The sequence below is a fragment of the Cavia porcellus genome, unplaced genomic scaffold (assembly GCF_034190915.1).
Source record: "Cavia porcellus strain 051 isolate PalLab524CR breed Dunkin Hartley unplaced genomic scaffold, mCavPor4.1 scaffold_2, whole genome shotgun sequence".
NCBI lineage: Eukaryota > Metazoa > Chordata > Mammalia > Rodentia > Caviidae > Cavia > Cavia porcellus.
The window spans coordinates 75,193,569-75,214,291 of record NW_026947485.1 but is presented as its reverse complement, the minus strand read 5'-3'; the positions used below and the strand labels follow the sequence as shown (position 1 = coordinate 75,214,291).

The 20,723-nt window shown below is 39.5% G+C and overlaps 1 protein-coding gene across 6 annotated transcripts in view; it reads left to right on the top strand.

The window, feature by feature from the left end:
* The window catches only part of Sec31b (SEC31 homolog B, COPII coat complex component), a 46,954-nt gene that overhangs the window by 16,722 nt on the left and 9,509 nt on the right, over positions 1–20,723 (top strand). For 5 of the 6 annotated variants that reach the window (XR_010045823.1, XM_063243933.1, XM_013158443.3 and 2 more), the window contains 9 exons: positions 220–450; positions 2,323–2,397; positions 2,729–2,827; positions 3,318–3,417; positions 3,903–4,081; positions 4,332–4,458; positions 4,843–4,988; positions 5,684–5,857; positions 11,421–11,582. Coding sequence is in view for 5 of the 6 variants with exons in the window: in XM_063243933.1 (XP_063100003.1) it covers positions 220–450; positions 2,323–2,397; positions 2,729–2,827; positions 3,318–3,417; positions 3,903–4,081; positions 4,332–4,458; positions 4,843–4,988; positions 5,684–5,857; positions 11,421–11,582 (1,293 nt within the window). In the remaining variant the exon portion in view is untranslated. The remainder of the gene's footprint in view (positions 1–219; positions 451–2,322; positions 2,398–2,728; positions 2,828–3,317; positions 3,418–3,902; positions 4,082–4,331; positions 4,459–4,842; positions 4,989–5,683; positions 5,858–11,420; positions 11,583–20,723) is intronic. The other variant, XM_063243938.1, reaches the window with a different exon arrangement.

Here is a 20,723-nt window from a genome sequence, read left to right as displayed (position 1 = left end):
ACCAGACAAGTTCTATGTGGTACGCTGGCAGGTGGTGGTTTTTGGAATGTATAAGTGAGTTTGGTATGATGCACATTCTCCAATGTCTGAGCCTATTCCATTTCTCAGCTCTTTGTATTGATTTCCTTTGGGTCACTTTCTTGTGATCCTGAGTTAATGTCAGCTTTTGACCTGAAGCTATAACCTTTACTCTTCTTCCTTTTTACTTTTTCTTGGCAGTTTGGGGGGAAGCTGGTTACCTTCGGCCTTCCCAGCACTCCTGGCCAGCATGTGCCACAGCCTTGGCCCCGCCTTGTCTTCATCAGCCAAGTCACCACAGAATCTGAATTCCTGACACGATCAGCTGAACTGCAGGAGGCCTTGGGATCAGAAAATCTCCTGAATTATTGTAAGAAGCAGAGCCAGCGAGCTTCACTGGCAAGTGAAAAGGTGCTCTGGCAGTTTCTGAAGGTAGGAAGCTTACAGGCTGACTGCTTACCTGTGTTTCCCTAAATCCCAGAACTCCAGCCATGTCAACTTCAGGACATGTATAGTCACACAGATTACAGAGGCTCTAACCCCCAGCCGCTCTTCCTTGTGTCCTCTAGACACAGAGTCTTCACCCTTGGCCAGAAGCTCAATAGATACTTGTGAACATGAGGAGAATAAGTGATATTTTCCTTCTTGCTGCTGTGGCTGATGTTCTTGCCCTTTACCAGGGCCATGGTGAATCCTTTTACAGTGTCATGCCAAAGGGTAGATAAGATGATGGGAAGGAAGAAGACAGGAAGGAAAGAAAAAGAATAGAGGAAAGGCTTAGCTGCAATGGCACATCATCATAAGAAGGCCTTGAATTTGTTTTTGGTAACCCAGAGCAAGTTGTGTGTGGGCCCAGAGTAAGGGCTACTCCACTGTAGGGGCAGAGCTGTGGTTCTAAGCTGCTTGTGACATCAGGAATGCTGTGTCAGAGCAAATGAGCAAATGAGACCTCTGCAAAAAAGAAAAGGAAGTAGCTGACTGATCAGAGGGTGGGAAGACTGTCCAGCTCTTTGGGATTATAGAGAAGAATGCAAAAATGACAGGGCCTGTCTCAGGCTCTGAGAGGGATTTGGTCTATGCTTCAGAAGTAGTAAAACTTTAGGCAGGCGTTTCTCAGAGAGAGAAAAGGATTTGAGCATGATGTAGGAAGAAGAGTAAGAAATGATGCTTTTGGCTCAAGGGAGATACATATTCCAGCAATGGTGAGATGGTCAGAAGGACAGCCTTTTCACTCTGCTGAGCAAAGCAGGTAGTCTGTAGGACAGAGGGGAACCTGAATTCAAAACCCTCTAGGAGCTGTCCGCATCATGGTTTCTGAGGCTGTGTGTGGAGGAGCATTGCTAAGGGAAGCCTTGGAGGAAGAAGTCCAGGGAGACTCTGAAAGATTATAGTTAGAGGTCGTGGTTCAGCACAGAATAAAGTGCCCAGGCCACCTCACCTAGGTTGGATGAAAGTTTCAAGATTTCTTGGTTCTCATTATTCTCACTAAGTAAGAAGCTGACTTTGTTTATTCTTGTCTGTGCAGCTTCTACTGTGCATCTTTTCAACTCACAAGACTACTGTAGGCTGTACTTGGCCCCCGTCTCCTCAGCAGTTATGGGGCGTGGTTATCAGTAGCGCAGTGTCAAGGGGTCCTTTCAGTAGTCTGCTGCATTTCAGAGTTTACTTCTTGAGCTGCCCCAATGTTAGCTAGGATGTAGGGAGATGAACGTAAGGTGCTCTGGCTTAGAATCTGGTTGTCCACAAGAGCCAGTATCTCTGTGCCAGCTCCAACAGCATAGTTTCCAGAGTCCCTGCAGAGGACACATGTCCAGTAACAAGAGTCATTACAACCAGCAAAACTCTGAGTATGACATCCACATCAGTTATTTATAGTTTACATAGTTCCAGGCCAGGTGCAGCCTAATCACAAGCAGTGTTGCTTTGAAACAGCTGACATTTTACTCCTATCTATCTCACTAGCAGTGAGACAGTCAACTGAAGCTCCAGTTTTCATATATAAAATGCAGAGGATATTTAGACTGCCCACTTCCCACCAATAAATCAAATTGAAGAAGGAGCATTGCCTCTGACTGCACTGGTGTACTATAGACCGGACCTTTGGTTTTGCACTGGGCTACATTCCCCAGCCCCTTTTTGATGTTTTATTTTAAGACAGGGTCTTACTAAATTGCCCACGGGGGACACTTTTTATAGCACCTAGCTCATATGTGAGAGTACACTGATACAGTACTCCAATGTGTTCAGGAGAGGGTCACTTACAGTCGTTTAATGGAGATGTCTCTGTATTTTCTGGTTTCTTAGGTGACTTTAGAGGAAGACTCCAGAATAAAATTTCTGAAGCTGTTAGGGTACAATAAAGATGAGCTTCAGAAGAAGGTAAGCTGCTTTTACTATCTGACATGTGGATGTGCTATAGAGAATGAGAGAATCTTCTTTTTTTTATTTTCAGTACTAGGGATTGAACTCACTACTTCACGCTTGCCAGGCAGGCACTTATGCCATTGAGCTAAATCTCTGGCTCGAGATATTCTCCTTGAAACCATCTCAGAATACCTCTTCCTGGGTCTTGTGCACATATAAACATTTTACCTCTGGGAGTTAGGCCTTTTCCTTGGAAAGTAGTTGGTGGCATGTGGAGATGGAAGAGAGCATAAGGCTTATTTGAGCTTTTTCTGGGAGAGCAGTACTCATAGGTCTCTCCCTGCAGGTGGCCAGACAGCTGAAGAGTGGCTTGGGGTCAGTGGAGAACCCTCAGCCCCAGGGAGACGCCCTCAACAACGATGGCTGCCAGGCCTTCTGTAGCCAGGTATGGTGAGAGCACAGGCAACCTGATGCAGGATAGTGCAGGCAGCCTGCCTTGCTCTCTTGGCTTACCTGTCAGTAAATACTCAGCTTCTGTAGAAGGCTTTACACCTCTCACTCTCTTGAAGCCAGAGTAGGACAGAGTCTAAACTTTTGGGCTGCTGTGACGCACCTATATGCTACACGAGGGAAATGACTGTTCAGGCAGTGGAAAGACTATGGGATTATAGAGAAGAGCTCAGAAGGAGGACACAGCTGTCCTGGGGTCCAAGAGGGACATGGGTCTGTGCTTCAGAGATAATAAAATTTGTCTAAAGTGGGACTGTGCCTACAGCATGAACTGGGGCCTTTCCCAAGTCTTTCTTGGTTACTCTTTTAGTTTTATCCACTAATAGCTGGATGGTAGAGCTGAGTTGGTGGTAGGGAAATGCTAAGCTATCTTTTTCTATTCTGGGTCATTTACTACGTAATCACATCCGTCATTCCTTATATAGGTCTCCAAACACATGGGAGAGGAAGACTCTTCATCCTCAGCCTTCTTTGATGAGCTTATTCCTCAGAACATGACTCTGTGGGAGATCCCTGTCACAGAAGGTTTGTAGGCCCTAAGTGAGAGAAATTATCTGCCTGGGAACAGTGGCCCCAGAGTTCTGGGACTTGAGACAGTCTCACTTCTTCTGCCTGTCTGCCTCTCCACCATTTCCAATAGTGTGGGATCTATACTAGTTAAAGCTCTCTTTTGCTTATGATTTTCCTCAGTGGGTCCTTTCTTGGAAGGCTTTTTACCAGGGTATTTTTTCCTATCCTGTGTCTCCATGTGACCCTACCTCTACTGAGCAAGCACATACTATATCCATGATATCACTACAAGTTTTCGCCCTTATCTTGAGTCCTGCCTTCAGAGAGTTACTGCTCAACCTGATTACCCCTGGGACATCCCTCTGTGTTTTATTGCTAAGGAATGAAACTTGAAGGTAAGGAGCCAGGAAGGCTGAGTTATATAAGATATAGAGGGGCTGCAGGGACAGGAAGCAAGAATCTGAGGTAAGCTAATGTAGAGAGGCTGCCTCTGCCCACAGACACAGATGGAATCCTGAGCCAGGCCCTGCTGCTGGGGGAACTGGGTCCTGCTGTGGAGCTATGTCTGAAGGAAGAGCGCTTTGCTGATGCTGTCATTCTGGCTCAGGCTGGGGGCACAGATCTGCTGAAGCGGACACAGGAGTGCTACTTTGCCAAGAGAAGAACCAAGCTCTCCTCGGTAACTGCCCATTTTGCAGAGGAGTGGGGAGAGGATTACTTGGACCTTGGTAGGCCCAGCCACCCTTGGGACTGATATTAATCTGCCGTCTCCCTCTTTTTACTCTTAACCACCCTCCCTCCCTGCTGGCCCTACTCAGTGGTCTAAGAAGGGGTCTACTTATGAGCAACTTTCTTAGCACATCCCTGTGACTCCTGCTACATTATTAAATAGATAGCTGAGGTTCACTTTCCCTCTTGGCTCATTACAGCTTCTCTCCTGTGTTGTACAGAAGAAGTGGAAGGAACTGGTGTATACATGCAGCCTAAAGAACTGGAGAGAGGCACTGGCCTTGCTCCTGACATACTCAGAGCCGGAGAAATTTGCTGAGCTTTGTGGTAGGTATGACCTAGACTCTGCAATGGAGTGATGTGACTCTAGCATGGAGTCATGGACACTCGAGGTGGAAGCAAAGGGCAGCCTGAGCTTTGGGAGGCCAGGCCTTGCTGTGAGGGCTAGGATCAGCTCACCTGGGAAAAGAGGATTACAATGTGTGCATCTGCTCTCAGAAGGGATTGTGTATTGCTGTGTTTACTTTTCTGCATCACATCTTGGTGAAGGAGCTTTGTCCTTCATTGTAGAGCAGGATTAGCCTCAGTGTGTTTTAAAGTCATTATGATTACTTATCCCATAGTTCATGGTCCTCCACCTGTTTCCAAACAAGGAAAGGAGGAGCAGCTTAAGAAAGCTGTGCCATTAATGAAGTCTGCATCTCTCTACAGGCATGCTGGGAACTCGCATGGAACAGGAGGGCGGCAGGGCACTAATTTCTGAAGCCAGACTCTGTTATGTGTGCTCAGGGAACGTGGAGCAGCTGGTAGAGAGCTGGGCAAGATGCCACCAGGCCTCATCCCCTTTGGCTTTGCAGGTACCTCTTCTGTAGGTAGGTCTGGCTCCTCCATAGCAGGCTCTTGGGAGAGATTAGTGGTACAGGTGTGCAGAGATATCAGAGGTGAGTCTTCTGCCAACGTGTCAGGCAGGAACAGAGGATCCTCAGCATTTGGAATCTTTTCCTAAGAGTAAAATACTGCCTCTTCCCTCAGCAAAGACTGAGCAGCAGGTGTTTGGCTACTAACTGTTGTCAATTTTTTCCATTTCAGGTTTAGTTATATAAGTTTATTCTATATTTGGATAGTTGTGTGCCTACCTTTTATATTAGTTTCTAAGAAAAGTTCTATGGATCTAAGCTGTAATTAGTGCTCTGGGGGTGACCAGAGAAGGTCAAGGTCACAGACTTATAAGGAAACAAAAGTCACACATGAAACAATATAAGAGAGTCTGTGGCTGCTACTGTACCAACAGAAAAGTTAGAGAAAGCAAAAAGAAGAGATAGAGATCTGTAAGAATCTACGATCCAGTGGGTCCATTCACACCCAGTATTAGCCACATAGGAGGTGAGGCTGCTCAGCTCTTCTGTGTCCTGCTCGTATATCATCACCTACTGCTTTTTCCAGGTGCCCTCTTCTCTGCCAGTAGTAGGTAGTAGTACTAGTGAACTTCCTGGTCTTAGGAGCAAGATGTGCTTTGAAGAGTCTGACTACCCTCATATTGTCATCTTTATAGGACCTGATGGAGAAGGTTATGGTCTTGAACAGGAGCTTGGTGCTACTGCAGGGTTCTGGCAGGGTGATCCCAGGCCCTATCACAACCAACAAGCTCACCCAGTATGCCAACTTCCTGGCTTCCCAGGGCAAGCTGGCCACCGCCATGAGCTTCCTACCCAGTGACTGTGACCAGGTGAGTGGGGCTGTTCGAGAGAGCAAACTGTTTCATTCAGTCATTAATGCTGACCATGAGGCCCATGTTTCAGTTACTGTGTTGATGCTGCGGCTCCTAGAATAAGGAAGGTGTTGTTCTTCAAACAGCTCACAATCTATTGAGGGCGATCAAGTATTAAGCACTGGGGGGGACTTTTGGGAAGATGATCAAGTGGTAAGTAACAGAGAAAGAGTCTCCCTGAGAGTTGCTGTCTAAACACTGGAATATAGCAATGTGAGGAAGACAAGAAGCAGGGAAGTGGCCCCTAGACACAGGAAGGATCTGAAGCAGGAATTGAAGCCCACGGGGAGAGTGAAGAGAGAAATTTCAGTGATGAATAAGGCAGGGGAGAGAGAGAGAGAGAGAGAGAGAGAGAGAGAGAGAGAGAGAGAGAGAGAGAAAGAAACTTAAAACAAGACTCAACCCCAAACATTCAGTTCACTGCAGGCAAATCTGGGAGCTAGTGAAGTCAGACATTCCAAAAGACACCTACCTAGCTCTCTGAAGTAGGAACAACAAAACAATTGAATGAGGCATTACAAAAAATGGAGTCAGTAATAATTTCTTGGATAACTGCAGAGATTTCCACAATGAAAACCATGTTTAGTGACTCTAGAGCAGATACAGATAAAAAAATTAGAGCTTAAGAAAATAATAGAAGCCATGAATGCCCAACATAGGAAAGAAATGGAATCCATAAGACAGAAGATTATGGCCGAATAAAAATTCCATTGAAAGTATCCATAGCAGAATGAGCCATTATGAGGCCAGAATCTCAAATATAGAAGTCAGGCTTGTGGTGACTGATCATGGATGCAAGGATTTCTTAAAAATAGCAAGGGAGCATAGAAATCAATCCAGCAGCTGCTAGATGATGCAAAGAAGAATAACATCAAATTGATTGGAGTAAATGAAAAAGAAGATAGCACAAATGATAACAAAATTGTTCACAAACATGTTGGCAGGAAACCTCCCTGGTAGGGAAAAAATTTGAAATACAGTTCAGTGAGGCCTATAGAAATCCAATTAGTCATGATAACAAAAGTCTACAGCCAGGCATATTGTAAAAATTCCAGAAATTCAATCCAAGAATAGAATATTAGAAGTTTTTAGGGAAAAGCCTATAAAGGAAAGCCCATCAGAATCACAACTGACTTTTCAGCACAAACCCTCAAGTCAAGGAGAGCTTGGAGTGAAGTATTTCAAGCTCTAAAAGGAAACAACCCCCAACCTGGATTAACATACCCCACAAACTACCTTTGGAAATTAATGGAGAATTAAGCTACTTCCATGAAGAACAACTGTGGAAATATATGACCACCAAACCAGCACTCCAAAAAAGTTTCAAAGGACATTCAAAAAGGGATAATAAGGACTACAGTTTCATGAACCCCTACAGAAGGAATCCACCAGGCAAGGCAAACAATTAAACAGATTGGGGAAAAAAGGAAGGAAAAAGAAAAAATGGGGAAAAAGGGAGTCAACAAAAGGAAAATAACATGACAAGGCTAAGTCAGTGCATATCAGTTATAACTATCAACATTAATGGTCTCAATTCACCAATTAAAAGACACAGACTGGCAGAATAGGTAAAGAAACCAGATCCAACAGTGTGTTCCATACAAGAAACACATTTAACTAAAAAAGTCTCGACTGTAAGTCAAAGAATGGAAAACAATACTCTTATATGATAAGAACCCGGAAAAAGCAGGAATACCTATTCTATTTGCAGACAAAATGAAGTTAAAGCCAAAACTGAGTAAGAGAGAAAAGAAGGTCACTAAATACTTGTAAAGGGAACAATCCAAGAGGAAGAGAGAATAGTCATAAATATCTGTATACCAAATGCCAGCATACCCAACTATATAAAGCAAATATTGCAGATGTGAAAAATCACAATTGTGATTAATACAATTATAAAAGGGGACTGCAATACCCCACTGTAATGAATAGACAGATCAACTAGACAAAAAATCCATAATAAAGTATTAAAACTGAACCAAACTTTTAAACAAATGAACTTAACAGATATCTACAGAGTATTCTACCCCACAACATCTTCTCAGCTGCACATGAGATAGAAAAATCTAAAAAATTTACCAACAAAGAAAAACCCAGACCCTGACAGATTCACTGCTGAATTCTACAACAAATTTAGAGAGCTAATACCACTACTTTTTAAACTCTTCAGCAAAATTGAAAGGGAGGCAACACTCCTAAATTCATTCTTGGAAGCAAAAGTTGCCCTGAAACCAAAATCAGAGAAAGACCTAGCTAAGAAGGAGAATTGCAGGCCAATTTTCTTAATGAACATAGATGCAAAAATGCTCAAGAAGATAATGATAAGCAGAATATAGCAAATTGTTAAGATACAACATGACCAAGTGGGATTCATCCCGGGATGCAAGGATGGTTCAACATTCATAATGAATGTAATACACCATAATAACAGAGCCAAGGGCAAAAATCATGATCATCTCAATAGATGTAGAAAAAGCTTTTGACAAAGTCCAGCACCCATTCACAGTAAAAACCATATGGAAAATTGGAATAGATGCTCTTTATCTCAATCTGATAAAGGCCATCTATGAGAAACCAACAGCCAGCATTATACTAAATGCACAAAAATTGTAAACTTTCTCTGTAAAATTGGGAACAAGACAAGGATGTCCATTGTATCCACTCTTTTTCAACATAGTCCTGGAAATTTTTAGCCAGAGCAGTTAGACAAGAGAAAGAAAAGGAATAAAGATAGGAACAGAAGAAGTTATCTACTTGCAGATGACATTGTATATATATAACCCCAAAAACTCCACTAAAAGACTGCTCAATTTGTTTTTTCTTTTTGAGACAGTTTTACTATGTAGTTCAGGCTGGCCTCGCACTCACTTTGTAGCCCAGGTTGGTCTCAAACTTGCAGCAGTCCTCCTGCCTCAGCTTCCGAATGCTTAGTCTGATAGATTTAATAAGTAAATTCAGCAGCATAGCTGGATACAAAATCAACACTCAAAAAACAATAATTTTTTTAAATGAATAACAAACTCAGAGAGAAATTAGGGAAATAACAATTTTCCATTAGTGTCCAAAAAAAGAAGTACCAAGGAATTAATCTAACAAAGAATATAAAAGACCCCTATATTGAAAATTATAATACTCTGAAATAGGAGATTAAAGAGAATATCAGGAAATGGAAAGACATCCCTTGCTCTTGGGTAGGAAGAACCAATATAGTGAAAATGGTTCTATTTCCAAAACTGTTCTACAGATTTAACATAATTCTGATCAAAATTCCAGCAGCACACCTCACAGAATTACAGAAAGTAATCCTTAAATTCATTTGCAACCAAAGGAAACCAGAATAGAAAGGCAATTCTGGGTAACAAGCATACTGCAGAGGACATCATAATCTCTGGTTTGAAATTATATTGTAAAGCTACTGTGATAAAAATAGTGTGGTACTGACCAAAAAACACCAGAGGATTAATGAAACAGATTGGAAGATGCAAGAACAACTCCAGAAAAACTAAGCTATTTTGTCTTTGACAAAGGTGCCAGACACATTCACTGGAAGAAAGATAGCCTCTTTAATAAATGGTGCTGGAAAAACTGGCTCTTCATAGGCTGAAGATTAAAATTGGACCGATACTTTTCAACATGCACTAAACTAAAGTTGAAATGGGTCAAAGATCTAAATGTTAAAACAGAAACATGAAATCTGCTGGAAGATAGAATTGAAAAAACTCTTGAAAACATTTGTGGAGGCAAAGACTTTCTGACTACAACTCCAATTGCACAGGGACTATCACAGTATCAAGTGGAATCTCATCTTTTTAAAAAGTTTTTGCATATCAGGAGAAACCACCATGAGAGTGAAGAGACAACCCACTATATGGGAAGAAGTGTTTGCCATCTGTTCCTCAGACAAGATTACTATCAAGAACACATAAAGAACTAAAAAAAGAATCAGACCTCCCAAATTTAGAGATCCAGTCTGAAAATGGGCATCTGAGATGAATACACACTCCTCACATGAAGAAATACAAACAGTAAACAAATGCATGAATAAATGCTAAATATCACTGGTTATTCAAGAGATACAAATTAAAACAACACTGAGACCCCAGAAAGAACAGCTATTATCAAGAAATCAACCCATAACAAATGCTGGTGGGGCTGAGTGGTGGAAAAAGGAAACCTTCTCCACTGCTGCTGGAGGTGTAGATTGGTACAGTCACTGTGGAAATCAGTGTCTCAAAATGTAGGGTTGGAGGCGCCATTTGACCCAGCTATTCCCTTTTTGGGTATCTTGCCAGAAGAATTTAAAACCATACCACAGTGATATATGGGCATGCATGTTTATAGCAGCACAATTTGTAATAGAAAAATCTTGGAAACAACCCAAATTCCCATGAACAAAGGAATGGATTTAAAAGATACAGCTTTTTTTTTTAATACAATAGAGTATTATTTAGCCATAATGAAGGATAAGCTGCAGACTTTTATAGGTAAATGGATGCAACTCAAGATCATACTCATAAATGAAATAAATCAGACTCATGCATAAGCCTTGGATTGTCTCCCTAGTGTGAGAAGCCGAAAGAGTAAATAAATGTGTATGAGTTTTGGAAATAATGTCATGTTAGCCTTCTAAAGATTTTCTTCCTTTTCAGAATTATTTTAATGATTACATGTCTTAAATTTTTAAAGAAAATTGTTATCTTCAAATGTTTCACCTTAAAATGTTTCTTGAAATTTTTAGTTATTCTGTAATGTTTTCTAGCTTTCTGTTATAGGTCTTGTAAATTTTGCAATGAGGTTTATCATTATTTTGTATTTTAATACTCTTGTAACTGATGTGTTTTGTTTTTATTACCATGAAGTAGAAGTATAGTTGCTTTTTCTTTTTGAGACAGTGTCTCATTATGCAGTTCAGCCTGGCCTAGAGCTCATTTTGTTGGCTGGTCTCCAGCTTGTAAGGATCCTCCTGCCTTAGCCTCCTGAGTGCTGGGATTACAGGCATGCACCACCATACCTGTAAACATTTATTGAAAGAATAACAACAACAAAATAAAACACTACAGGACTCTGGGGAAGGAGCTGATTTTGCCTGGAGAAGTCAAGGATGGTTTTCCTGTGGTTAAAACAGTTAAGCTGGATCTTTAAAAAGAAATGGCTACCTAGCCTATGTAAGACATTCCAGATAGAAAGCCAAGAGGGAGATATGAAAGGCAGAGACTTGGGAACTTTTGAGTCATTTGAAGTACAGAGGTCATTAGAAGTTTGACTGCTGGCCAGACTTTGTGGCACATGCCTGTGTCCTCAGCACTTCGGAGGCTGAGACAGGAGGATGGCTGTGAGTTCAAGGCCAGCCAAGACTACAAAGTGAGTACCAGACCTGAACTGCACAGCAAGACCCTGTCTCACCAATAAATAAATAAATAAATAAATAAATAAACAGAAAAAGAAACTTTGACCGCTGAAAGTCTTGAGATGTTTTCTTGTTTTAATTTAACATAGCACTTCTTTATTACAACTCTTACAGCCACCAGTTCAACAGCTGAGAGATCGCCTTTTTCATGCCCAAGGTTCTGCCATCACTGGCCAGCCATGCCCCCCGTTTCCTTTCCCCCGGGTTGTTGTGGGAGCTGCCTCTTGCTCTACAGACATGTCTCATTACACACCGAGGTCCCAGTCTTCTCACCAGGTAAGGTCTTGTTTGTTAATTCATTTGTTTATTCACTCAGAAACAGTTATGTGGCAAGCACTTGGGCTATTAATTTGTAGCAAACAAATAAAAGTATTAATATGAAAATGATGAAAAAGTGAAAATTCATGACTTTCTACAGCATCAATTCAGTTATTTTTTTTCTTTTTTAAAAATTTTATTTAAGAGAAAAAAAGCAAAACAGAAAAAGGGTAGAAATAATACAGAATCTCAAAAAAAGTAAGAAATCACTAGTTAATAGATTACATATTGTCATCTTAGAAATAGTTGTTCAAGTTAAAAAATTAAAACATACAAAGTGGACATTCAAACAGTGAGACTGCAAACAGTTCTGTTCAACAATCCAACCAAAACTTAGTAATATGGTTATTATTGATCCTACACACTTACACATACATGCAGGGCTGGGGATTTAGCTCAGTGGCATAAGTGCTTGGCTTGTAGGTGCATGGTCATGAGTTTGAGCCCTGGTACAAAAAAAAAAACCCCAAAAACATGCAGTTATATCCTTTAGAGCACTTTCTTTTCTTTTCTTTTATAAAAGCAATTATACATTTTGGGTTTTATTACTCCTACAGTTCTTATTACTTTTTACACTAAAGACACAATGTGATATTTATAAATATGATTCTTATTTATTTCACTTAGGAGGATAGTCTCAAGTTGCCTCCATTTACCTATGAAGTCCTTAAGATCATCCTTTTTTATAGCTAAGTAATATTCCATTGTATAAAAATACCGTATCTTTTTCAGCCACTTTGTGGTTGATGGGCATCTTGGTTGTTTCCAAGATTTAGCTACTACAAATTGTGCTGCTATGAACACAGGTGCACATATATCACTGTGATATGACCTTTTCAGTTTTTCTGGGAAAATACAGAGGAGGGCAATAGCTAGATTGAATGGAACTTCCAACCCTAGTCTTTCGAGAAACCTCCATATTGATTTCCATAGTGGCTGCACCAGTCTACACTCCCACAAACAGTGGAGCAGTGTTCCTCCCCCCCCCCAACAGCCTCGCCAACATTTGCTATCATTTGATTTCTTGATGGCAGCTATACTTTCCGGAGTGAGATGAAATCTCTGCTGTTTTAATTTGCATTGCTCGAATGACCAATGATGGTGAACATCTCTTCATGTATTTATTTTCCATTTATTTATCTTCATCTGAAAAATGTGCATTCATCTCAGATGCCCATTTTTGGAGAGGGTCTTTGAATTTGGGGGGCTTGATGTTTTTCAATTCTTTGTTCTCGAATATAAGTCCTTTGTCTGAGGGGCTGCTAGCTAAAATTCTTTCCCATTCTATGGGTTTTCTTTTCACTGTGTTGGCGATTTCTTTTGAAGTGCAAAAATTTTTCAGTAATGTGAGATCCCAGTTGTTGATTCTTTGAAGTGTTTCCCATGCAATTTGTGTTTTGTTCATGAATTCCCTGCCTACCCCTATGTCTCCAAGATTTCTACCTACGTTGTCTTTCAATAGATTTAGTGTTTCTATTTTAATGTTTAGGTCTTCGATCCATTTAGACTTTAGTTTTGTGCATGGTGATAGGCATGTATCTAGTTTTAGTCTTCGGCATGTGGAGAGCCAATTTTTCCAACACCATTTATTAAAGAGGCTATCCTTCCAGTGAACATGTTTAGCCCCTTTGTCAAATATCAGGTGGCTGAGTGTCTTTGTAGTTGTGCTTGCATCTTCTAATCTGTTCCATTGATCCTCAGGTCTATTTCTTTGCCAGTATCATGCTGATTTTATCACTATGGCTTTGTAGTATAGTTTCAAGTCAAATTGAGATGCCTCCTGCCTTGCTTTTGTTGCCCAGAGTTGCCTTTGCTATTCTAGGTTTTTTCTATTTCCAAATGAATTTTAGGAATGTTTTCTCTAGATCTGTGAGGTATGTTACTGGTATTTTGACTGGGATTGCATTAAATCTGTATAACAGTTTTGGGAATATGGCCATTTTCACAATGTTGGTTCTTCCTAGCCAAGAGCAAGGAATATCCTTCCATTTTCTAATATCCTCTTCAATCTCCTTTTTAGCATAGCATGATTTTCAATATATAGGTCTTTTACATTCTTAGTTAGGTTGATAATTTTTTCAGATGGTATTGTAAAGGGCAATATTTCCATAATTTCTCTCTTGGTGAGTTTTTGTTTGTGTACAGGAATGCTATTGATTTTTGAGCATTGACTCTGTATCCAGCTACACTGCTGAATTTGTTTATTACCTCTTGTAGTCTTTTAATGGAGTTTTTGGGTCTTCATGTTATCTGCAAATAGTGATAATTTAACTTCTTCCTTTCCTATCTTTATTCCTTTTATTTCCCTCTCTTGTCTGGTTGCCGTGGCTAGTATTTCCAGAACTATATTGAATAGGAGTGGTGATAGTGGACATCCTTGTCTTGTTCCTGAGTTTAAAGTGAAAGCTTTCAGTTTTTGTCCATTTAGTATAATGTTAGCTGTTGGCTTGTCATAGATGGCCTTTATAAGATTGAGGCAGACACTGTGTATTCCGAGTTTCTGAAAGGTTTTTTATCATGAACATGTGTTGGACTTTATTGAAAGCTTTTTCTGCATCTGTTGAAATGACCATGTGGTTTTTGTTTTTGGCTCTGTTGATGTGGTGTATTACATTTATTGATTTGCACATATTAAACCTCCCTGTATTCCTGGAATGAATTCCACTTGGTCGTGATGTATAATCTTCTTGATTATTTGCTGCATTCTATTTGCCAGAATTTTATTGAGAATCTTTGCATCAATGTTCATTAGTGAGATTGGCCCAAAGTTCTTCTTTTTGTTTGGGTCTTTCTCTGGCGTTGGTATGAGAGTAATACTTCCCTCCTCCAGGAATGATTTAGGGAAGATTGCTTCCTTTTAAATTTCATTGAAGAGTATAAGGAGTATTGGCATCAGATCTTCTCTAAATTTCTTGTAGAATTCAGCTGTGAATCCATCAGGACCTGGGCTTTTCTTTTTTGGTAAATTTTTAATTACATTTTCAATTTCAATAGCTGATATTGGGTTATTCAAAATTGCTATATCTTCTTGTATTGCTTGTATCTCTTGAGCTTATGTTTCTAGAAATCTATGCATATCTTCTGTGTTTTCCACTCTATGTGAGTAGAGATTTTCAAAGTAGGTATTCATGATCTTTTGAATTTCCATGGGATGTGTAGTAATTTCCTCTTTTTCAGTCCTTATTGCGTGAATTTGGATTTCTTTCTTTCTTTTTCTTGAAAAGGTTAGCTAGAGCTTTGTCAATTTTGTTTATTCTCTCAAAAAAAACAAATTTTTGATTCATTAATTCTTCGTATTTTTTTTTTTTAGTTTCAATTGCATTGATTTCTGTTCTTCACAATTTTCTCTCTCCTATGAGCTTTAGGTTTAACTTGCTCTTCTTTTTCTAGAAGCTTGAGATGAAGCATTAGGTTGTTTATTTGTGCTCATTCTGTTTTCTTGATATGACAATTTATTGCTATATATTCCCTTTTAAGACTGCTTTCATTGCATCCCACAGATTACAGTATGTTGTTTCCGCATTTTCATTGAATTGTAGGCATTGCTTTATTTCTTCTTTAATTTCATCTGTAGCCCACTGGGTAGTTCAGAAGGTTGTTATTTAATTTCTATGTATTTACGCAGGTTTTGCAATTTCTTTTGCCATTAATTTACAATTTTAGTGTGTTATGGTCAGATATTACGCATGGGATAATTTCATTACCTTTGCATTTACTTAAGAATGTTTTATGGGATAATATGTGGTCTGTTTTGGAGAATGTCCCATGTACAGCTGAGAAGAATGTATATGCTGATGTGATTGGATGGAACACTCTGTAAACATCTACTAAATCCAATTGCTCACAGGTATGATTCAGTTCTATTATTTCTTAGCTGACTTTTTGTCTAGTTGATCTATCTCTTTGTGACAATGGGGTGTTAAGGTCCCCTGTTATAATTGTGTTCTTGTGTATTTGACTTTTCATGTCCATTAGTATTTGTCTTATATAATTGGGTGCTCCCTGCCTTGCAAGCGTTCAGTCATGAGTTCAATTGCCGGTACCGATTAAAAAAAATAGTTGGGTGCTCCTGTATTTGGTGCATATATATGTATAATTGTTAGTTCTTCCTCTTGAATTTCTTCACTAATGAGTATGTAGTGACCTTCTTTATATCTTTTAATCATTTTAAGTTTGAAGTTCACATTGTCTGCAAACAAAATAGCTACCCCTGCTTTTTTCTGGGTTCCTGTTGCATGGAATACTGTTTTCCATCCTTTGACCTTTAATCTATGAGTTTACTTTTGGGTCAGATGTGTTTCTTGTATACAGCATATTGTGGGATCATGTTTCTTGATCCATTCTGTCAACCTATTTCTTTTGATAAGTGAATTGAGCCCATTTACATTTATGTATATAACTGATATGTATTGGCTCGACTTTGCCATGTTATATTCTATTTGTTTGCTTTCAGCTTTTTCCCCTTTGTTTAATTGCTTATCTTACCTGGGGCTTTCTTTCTGTTGTTGTTCTGGAGATTGTGATCATTTTTATCTCTATCTAGTATGTCTTTCAATACTCTGTCTAGGGTTGGTTTGGTGGACATGAATTTCTTCAGTTGTTCTTTGTCTTGGAAGTATCTTGTTTCTCCATTAAATTTGAATGAAAGTTTTTCTGGGCACATCAGTCTGGGTTGAAAGTTGTTTCCTTTCAGGGCTTGACATACCTCACTCCAAGCTTGTCTTGACTTGAGTGTTTGTGCTGGAAAAGTCTGCTGTGATTCTAATGAGCTTTCTTTGATAGGTGAGTTGTATCTTTTCTCTAACAGCTTTTAGTATTCTGTTTTTATGTTTTATGTCTGGGATCTTAATTATTATATGTCTGGGTGTAGATTTATGTTGGTTGTGATTGTTTGGCATTCTATATGCCTCACTTATCTGCATATAAGATTTTTCCCCCATGTTTGGGAAATTTGCTGCCATTACTTCTGTGAATATTTTAGTTATGTAATTTGCATTGACTCCTTCATCTTCACTGATGCCTAGTAGTCTTATATTGTTTTTCTTGGCATCATCTTGAAACTGCTGGATTGTCATTTCATGCTGCTTTATTTTTAAAAGTTCTATCCTTTCATGATTGCTAATTGTGATCCTGTCCTCAATGTCCGAAATCCTATGCTCAGCTTCATTTAAATGGTTTTGCCAGCTTTCAATAGAATTTTTTGTTTCTTGGATGTCTCTTTGAGTTTGTTTCATGAATTCTGCTTGTTTTCTATATTGCTTACTCAAGGTTTCAATCAGTTTCCCATACTCCTGTACTTTTTTTTAAAAATTTCTTCTTTAGCTACACTGAGCAGCTCCTTTACTAAGGTTGTTATTTCTGTCTTTACATGAGAATTATTTCTAATTTGATTTCCTCTATAGCCTCATAGTTTTTTTTTAAATTTTACTTGCTATCTTTTTAGAGATTTCCAGTGTGTTACTTTTTAAGTCCTCTATTTCAATGTCTCCTGTACTTGCTTCTGGTGGACTAGATGTTTGAGATTGCATTTTGCTTTTCCGTTTTGCCATTGCTTGCTATCAACATTGGTAGACTCATCAACCTGGATTGTGTACCATGGTGACTCATTACTTCTGTCTAACAGTTGTGCCTCAATATCTGATTTGATTTCATATAGTTATGGTCTAACCAAAAGAGGAAGACTCACCACCTTTTGAACTGTAGCTTCTCCTAAAGAGTTTATGACAGGTGTCCTCAGCAGCAGGCAGGATGAACTCTACTTAAACTTCAGCAATGCTATTAGCTGCTAATAATTATGCTCTCAGTGTAGACACATTTGATAAAGTGGCCTTCAATAATTGCTTCTGTTCTTGGTGTTCATAGTTTTTTAGAAACTCCAAAGGGTTATCTTTTAATGCAAGGTGCTTGATGTCTGTGTGGTGAAGTAGTTCTGAAGGTTTCATGGCTTCATTGGATAGCTGTCACTATATGTTACACAAAGTAGGCTTGGAAAATGTGGATCACCTGTTGCAGTGGACCTATAACTTTAAGTAGGACTTCTGTTTTTTAATCTAAATGCAGCTTTCAGCCAGGTGTAATGGCACATGCCTATAATCTCAGCACTGGGGAGGCAAAGGCAGGAGGATTGCTGTGAGTTAAGGAAAACCTGGGCTATAAAGTGAGTTCAAGGGCAGCCTGAACTCCATAGTGAGACCCTGTCTCAAAAGATAAAAAACAAACAAACAACTAAATGCACTTTCTTTTTGTTGGCGTCTTAGTCTTTTGTCTCCTCATGGGGTCTGCCTTTGTTTTCAAAGAAGCTATTCAGTGATGTTTGTTTTTTGCAAGAGCTCATGGGTTGTCATAAACTGTGGCTGAGACTAGTGCATAGTGGAAGAAAGAGGCACAGATCAAAGTAGTAAATAAGATCATGGTTGGAGAACATAATGGCGGATAGATAACAGCAGCTATGGAGGCTCTCTGAGATACCCAGCTTAGAATCCAGGAATGGTACGGTATGAGGAGACCTAAGCAAGGGGAGGTATACCCTGCCAACCCAGGAATGAACTAAGCTGAGAGAAACCAACTGGAAATGCAATCCTGGTTCTGTAACCGGAACAGATAAAATCTCAGCACAGAAGCTGGAACCTGCACCTCTGGAAATCCTGATTTGAATTTCCTGCCGCCACTGCTGTGTCCCAATCGGCATAGCAGGGAGAGAGAGGGGAAAACTCTGAGAGCAGGAATCGGCGAACGGAACTGAGAGCCAGACTGGTGGGGAGCCCTGCATCGACCTGAGGTGAGTGAGAGGAATGGGGACCCTTCCATATACTAGGAGTCTCCAAAAGAGGACATTCTGGGACTGGGCAGACTAGCCGGAATAGGATGCTACAGTGACTTTAGTCGCATATTCCCCTCTCAAGCGGGATTGGTGCAGAGTATTTGGCCTGGGTGATGCCACTGACTAAGACCCAGTAGGCTAGCCCAAACCAGGTCCCAGCACCTGGCGGTACACCCTAGCAGTGGAGCCTTCACTAGGTTGACCTGGAGGGGCAGGCCCAGCAGAGGCTGCCCAGGTCTGTGTCTCCCTAGTACACTGCAGTGGGTGGGAACACCTAGCCAGCGGATTCAAACAAACTGTAACCGACAACGAAAAAAACTGGGCCTCCTATATACGCTTGCATGGAAGGAACAAAAAGTATGGGAAGAGGGAGCAACAAGAAAGGGTCCTCAGTCCCCAATCCTGAGAACACTGATCCAGGAAAGGTAAATGCAAAGGAAAATGAGGACAGAAAACATGCAATATCAGACACGGCACCAATAGACATACAGCGATATCTCTGGAGCCTCATAGACGAGTTCAAAAATGAAGTATTTAATGAAATAAAGCAAGATATAAGTAGAATAGTTAGATAAATGCTAAGGACCACCCAAGAAAAAACAGATGGTGGAATGGAAGAACAGAAAAAAGGGAGAGAATTGTTTGATAGAGAAAATAGAGAAAACGTAGAATATGTGAAGTAGGTTCAAAGAGATTACCAGGAAACTAAAAATTCTATTGAAAGCTGGCATAACAGCTTGAAAGAAACTAAGGATAGATTATCTGAACTGGAGGACAGATTTGTAAGGTGGGAGCATGAAATGAAAAACTTCTTAAAAATAACAAGAAAACAAACAGCAATAATTCAAAGGCTAGAAGATGATAAGAGGATCTATAACTTAAGAATTAAGAACATAAAAGAAGAAGTAGGGACACAAACAAATGAACTACAAAAGCTATTCACAGAAATAATCCAAGAGAATTTCCCTAATTTAGCAAAAGATGTATGAGGCATACAGGACCCCAGCCACCTACAACCCAAACAGAACCACACCAAGGCATATAATACTCAAAATTCCAGAAATCCAATATAAGGACAGAATATTAAAAGCCGTCAGAGACAAGAAACAGATCACTTACAAGGGAACACCCATCAGAATTACAGCAGATTTCTTGGCACAAACCATCAAATCACGAAGAGCATGGGGGGAAATAATTCAAGCTTTGAAAGATAATAACCTCCAGCCAAGATTGGTATATCCTGCACAACTGTCCCTAGAAATTGATGGAAAAACAAGGGGCTTCCAGGATAAAGAGAAACTAGAGGAATTTGCAACCACCAATTCAACTCTACAGAGAATACTGCAGGATATTCTAAAAAAGAAAAATAGCAAGATTCCAGAAACAGTGGCAGAGAGGCCACAATGAATGGAGCAGAAAGCGAAATGAAGAAGACAAACTGACAACTAATGACAGAAAAAGAGCTCAACAGAAATGAGGCAGAGAAGGTTGTATGATAGGAACAGCTATTTTGGAGAAAACAAGACATCATAATAGCTAGTGCTGATATCATTTTGTTTTGAAGTCTCATCAAGGTGTTTTTCTTCTGTGTCCAAAGGTCTTAACATGTTGTATCTTATTGGATTTTATTGTATGTGATAATATAAGCAAAAACTTTTATAGACAAGGAGATTATACAGAAACCATTGTTCATTTTCTGTTAATTGATTCTAAATACCCTGTAATACTGTCATTCTCTTGAATGGTTTTACATTATCTTGATATGTTTGATGCTAGAGTATACGAAGTTATACTCAAAGATTTCAAGGAAAGAGACACTATGGTAACTACTTTTATGTCAGGATATCTTGTGGTGAAACACTATTTTGCTTAAATGGTTATGTTTTGACCTGCGCTGTTTTGTTGTTATGCCCTCTTTTATCTCAATCTCCTTTTTTATTATTTACTTTTTTATCTTTTTAATTAAAGGAAAAATAAATAAAAAATAGCAGGATATATTATAGTAACCCACTTTGATTTCCTATTAACTTGATTTGAAATACTGTATTGCTCTCACCATCTTGTTTTGACTGATTTTCCTCTGTTTTATTATGCTTGACAGTACCGAGTTCGAAAGTATAGGCAACAACTATTAAGACAATAAGATTCATTATGACGCCCATTCTGGTTGACTATTATCTTCTTTTGAAGTCCTCTAGTGTCTCCAATGTTTTGGTTTTATTGGTCTTATTCTTTACTGTTTTGTTCAATTTTATTATAACTGATGATATAGGCAATTC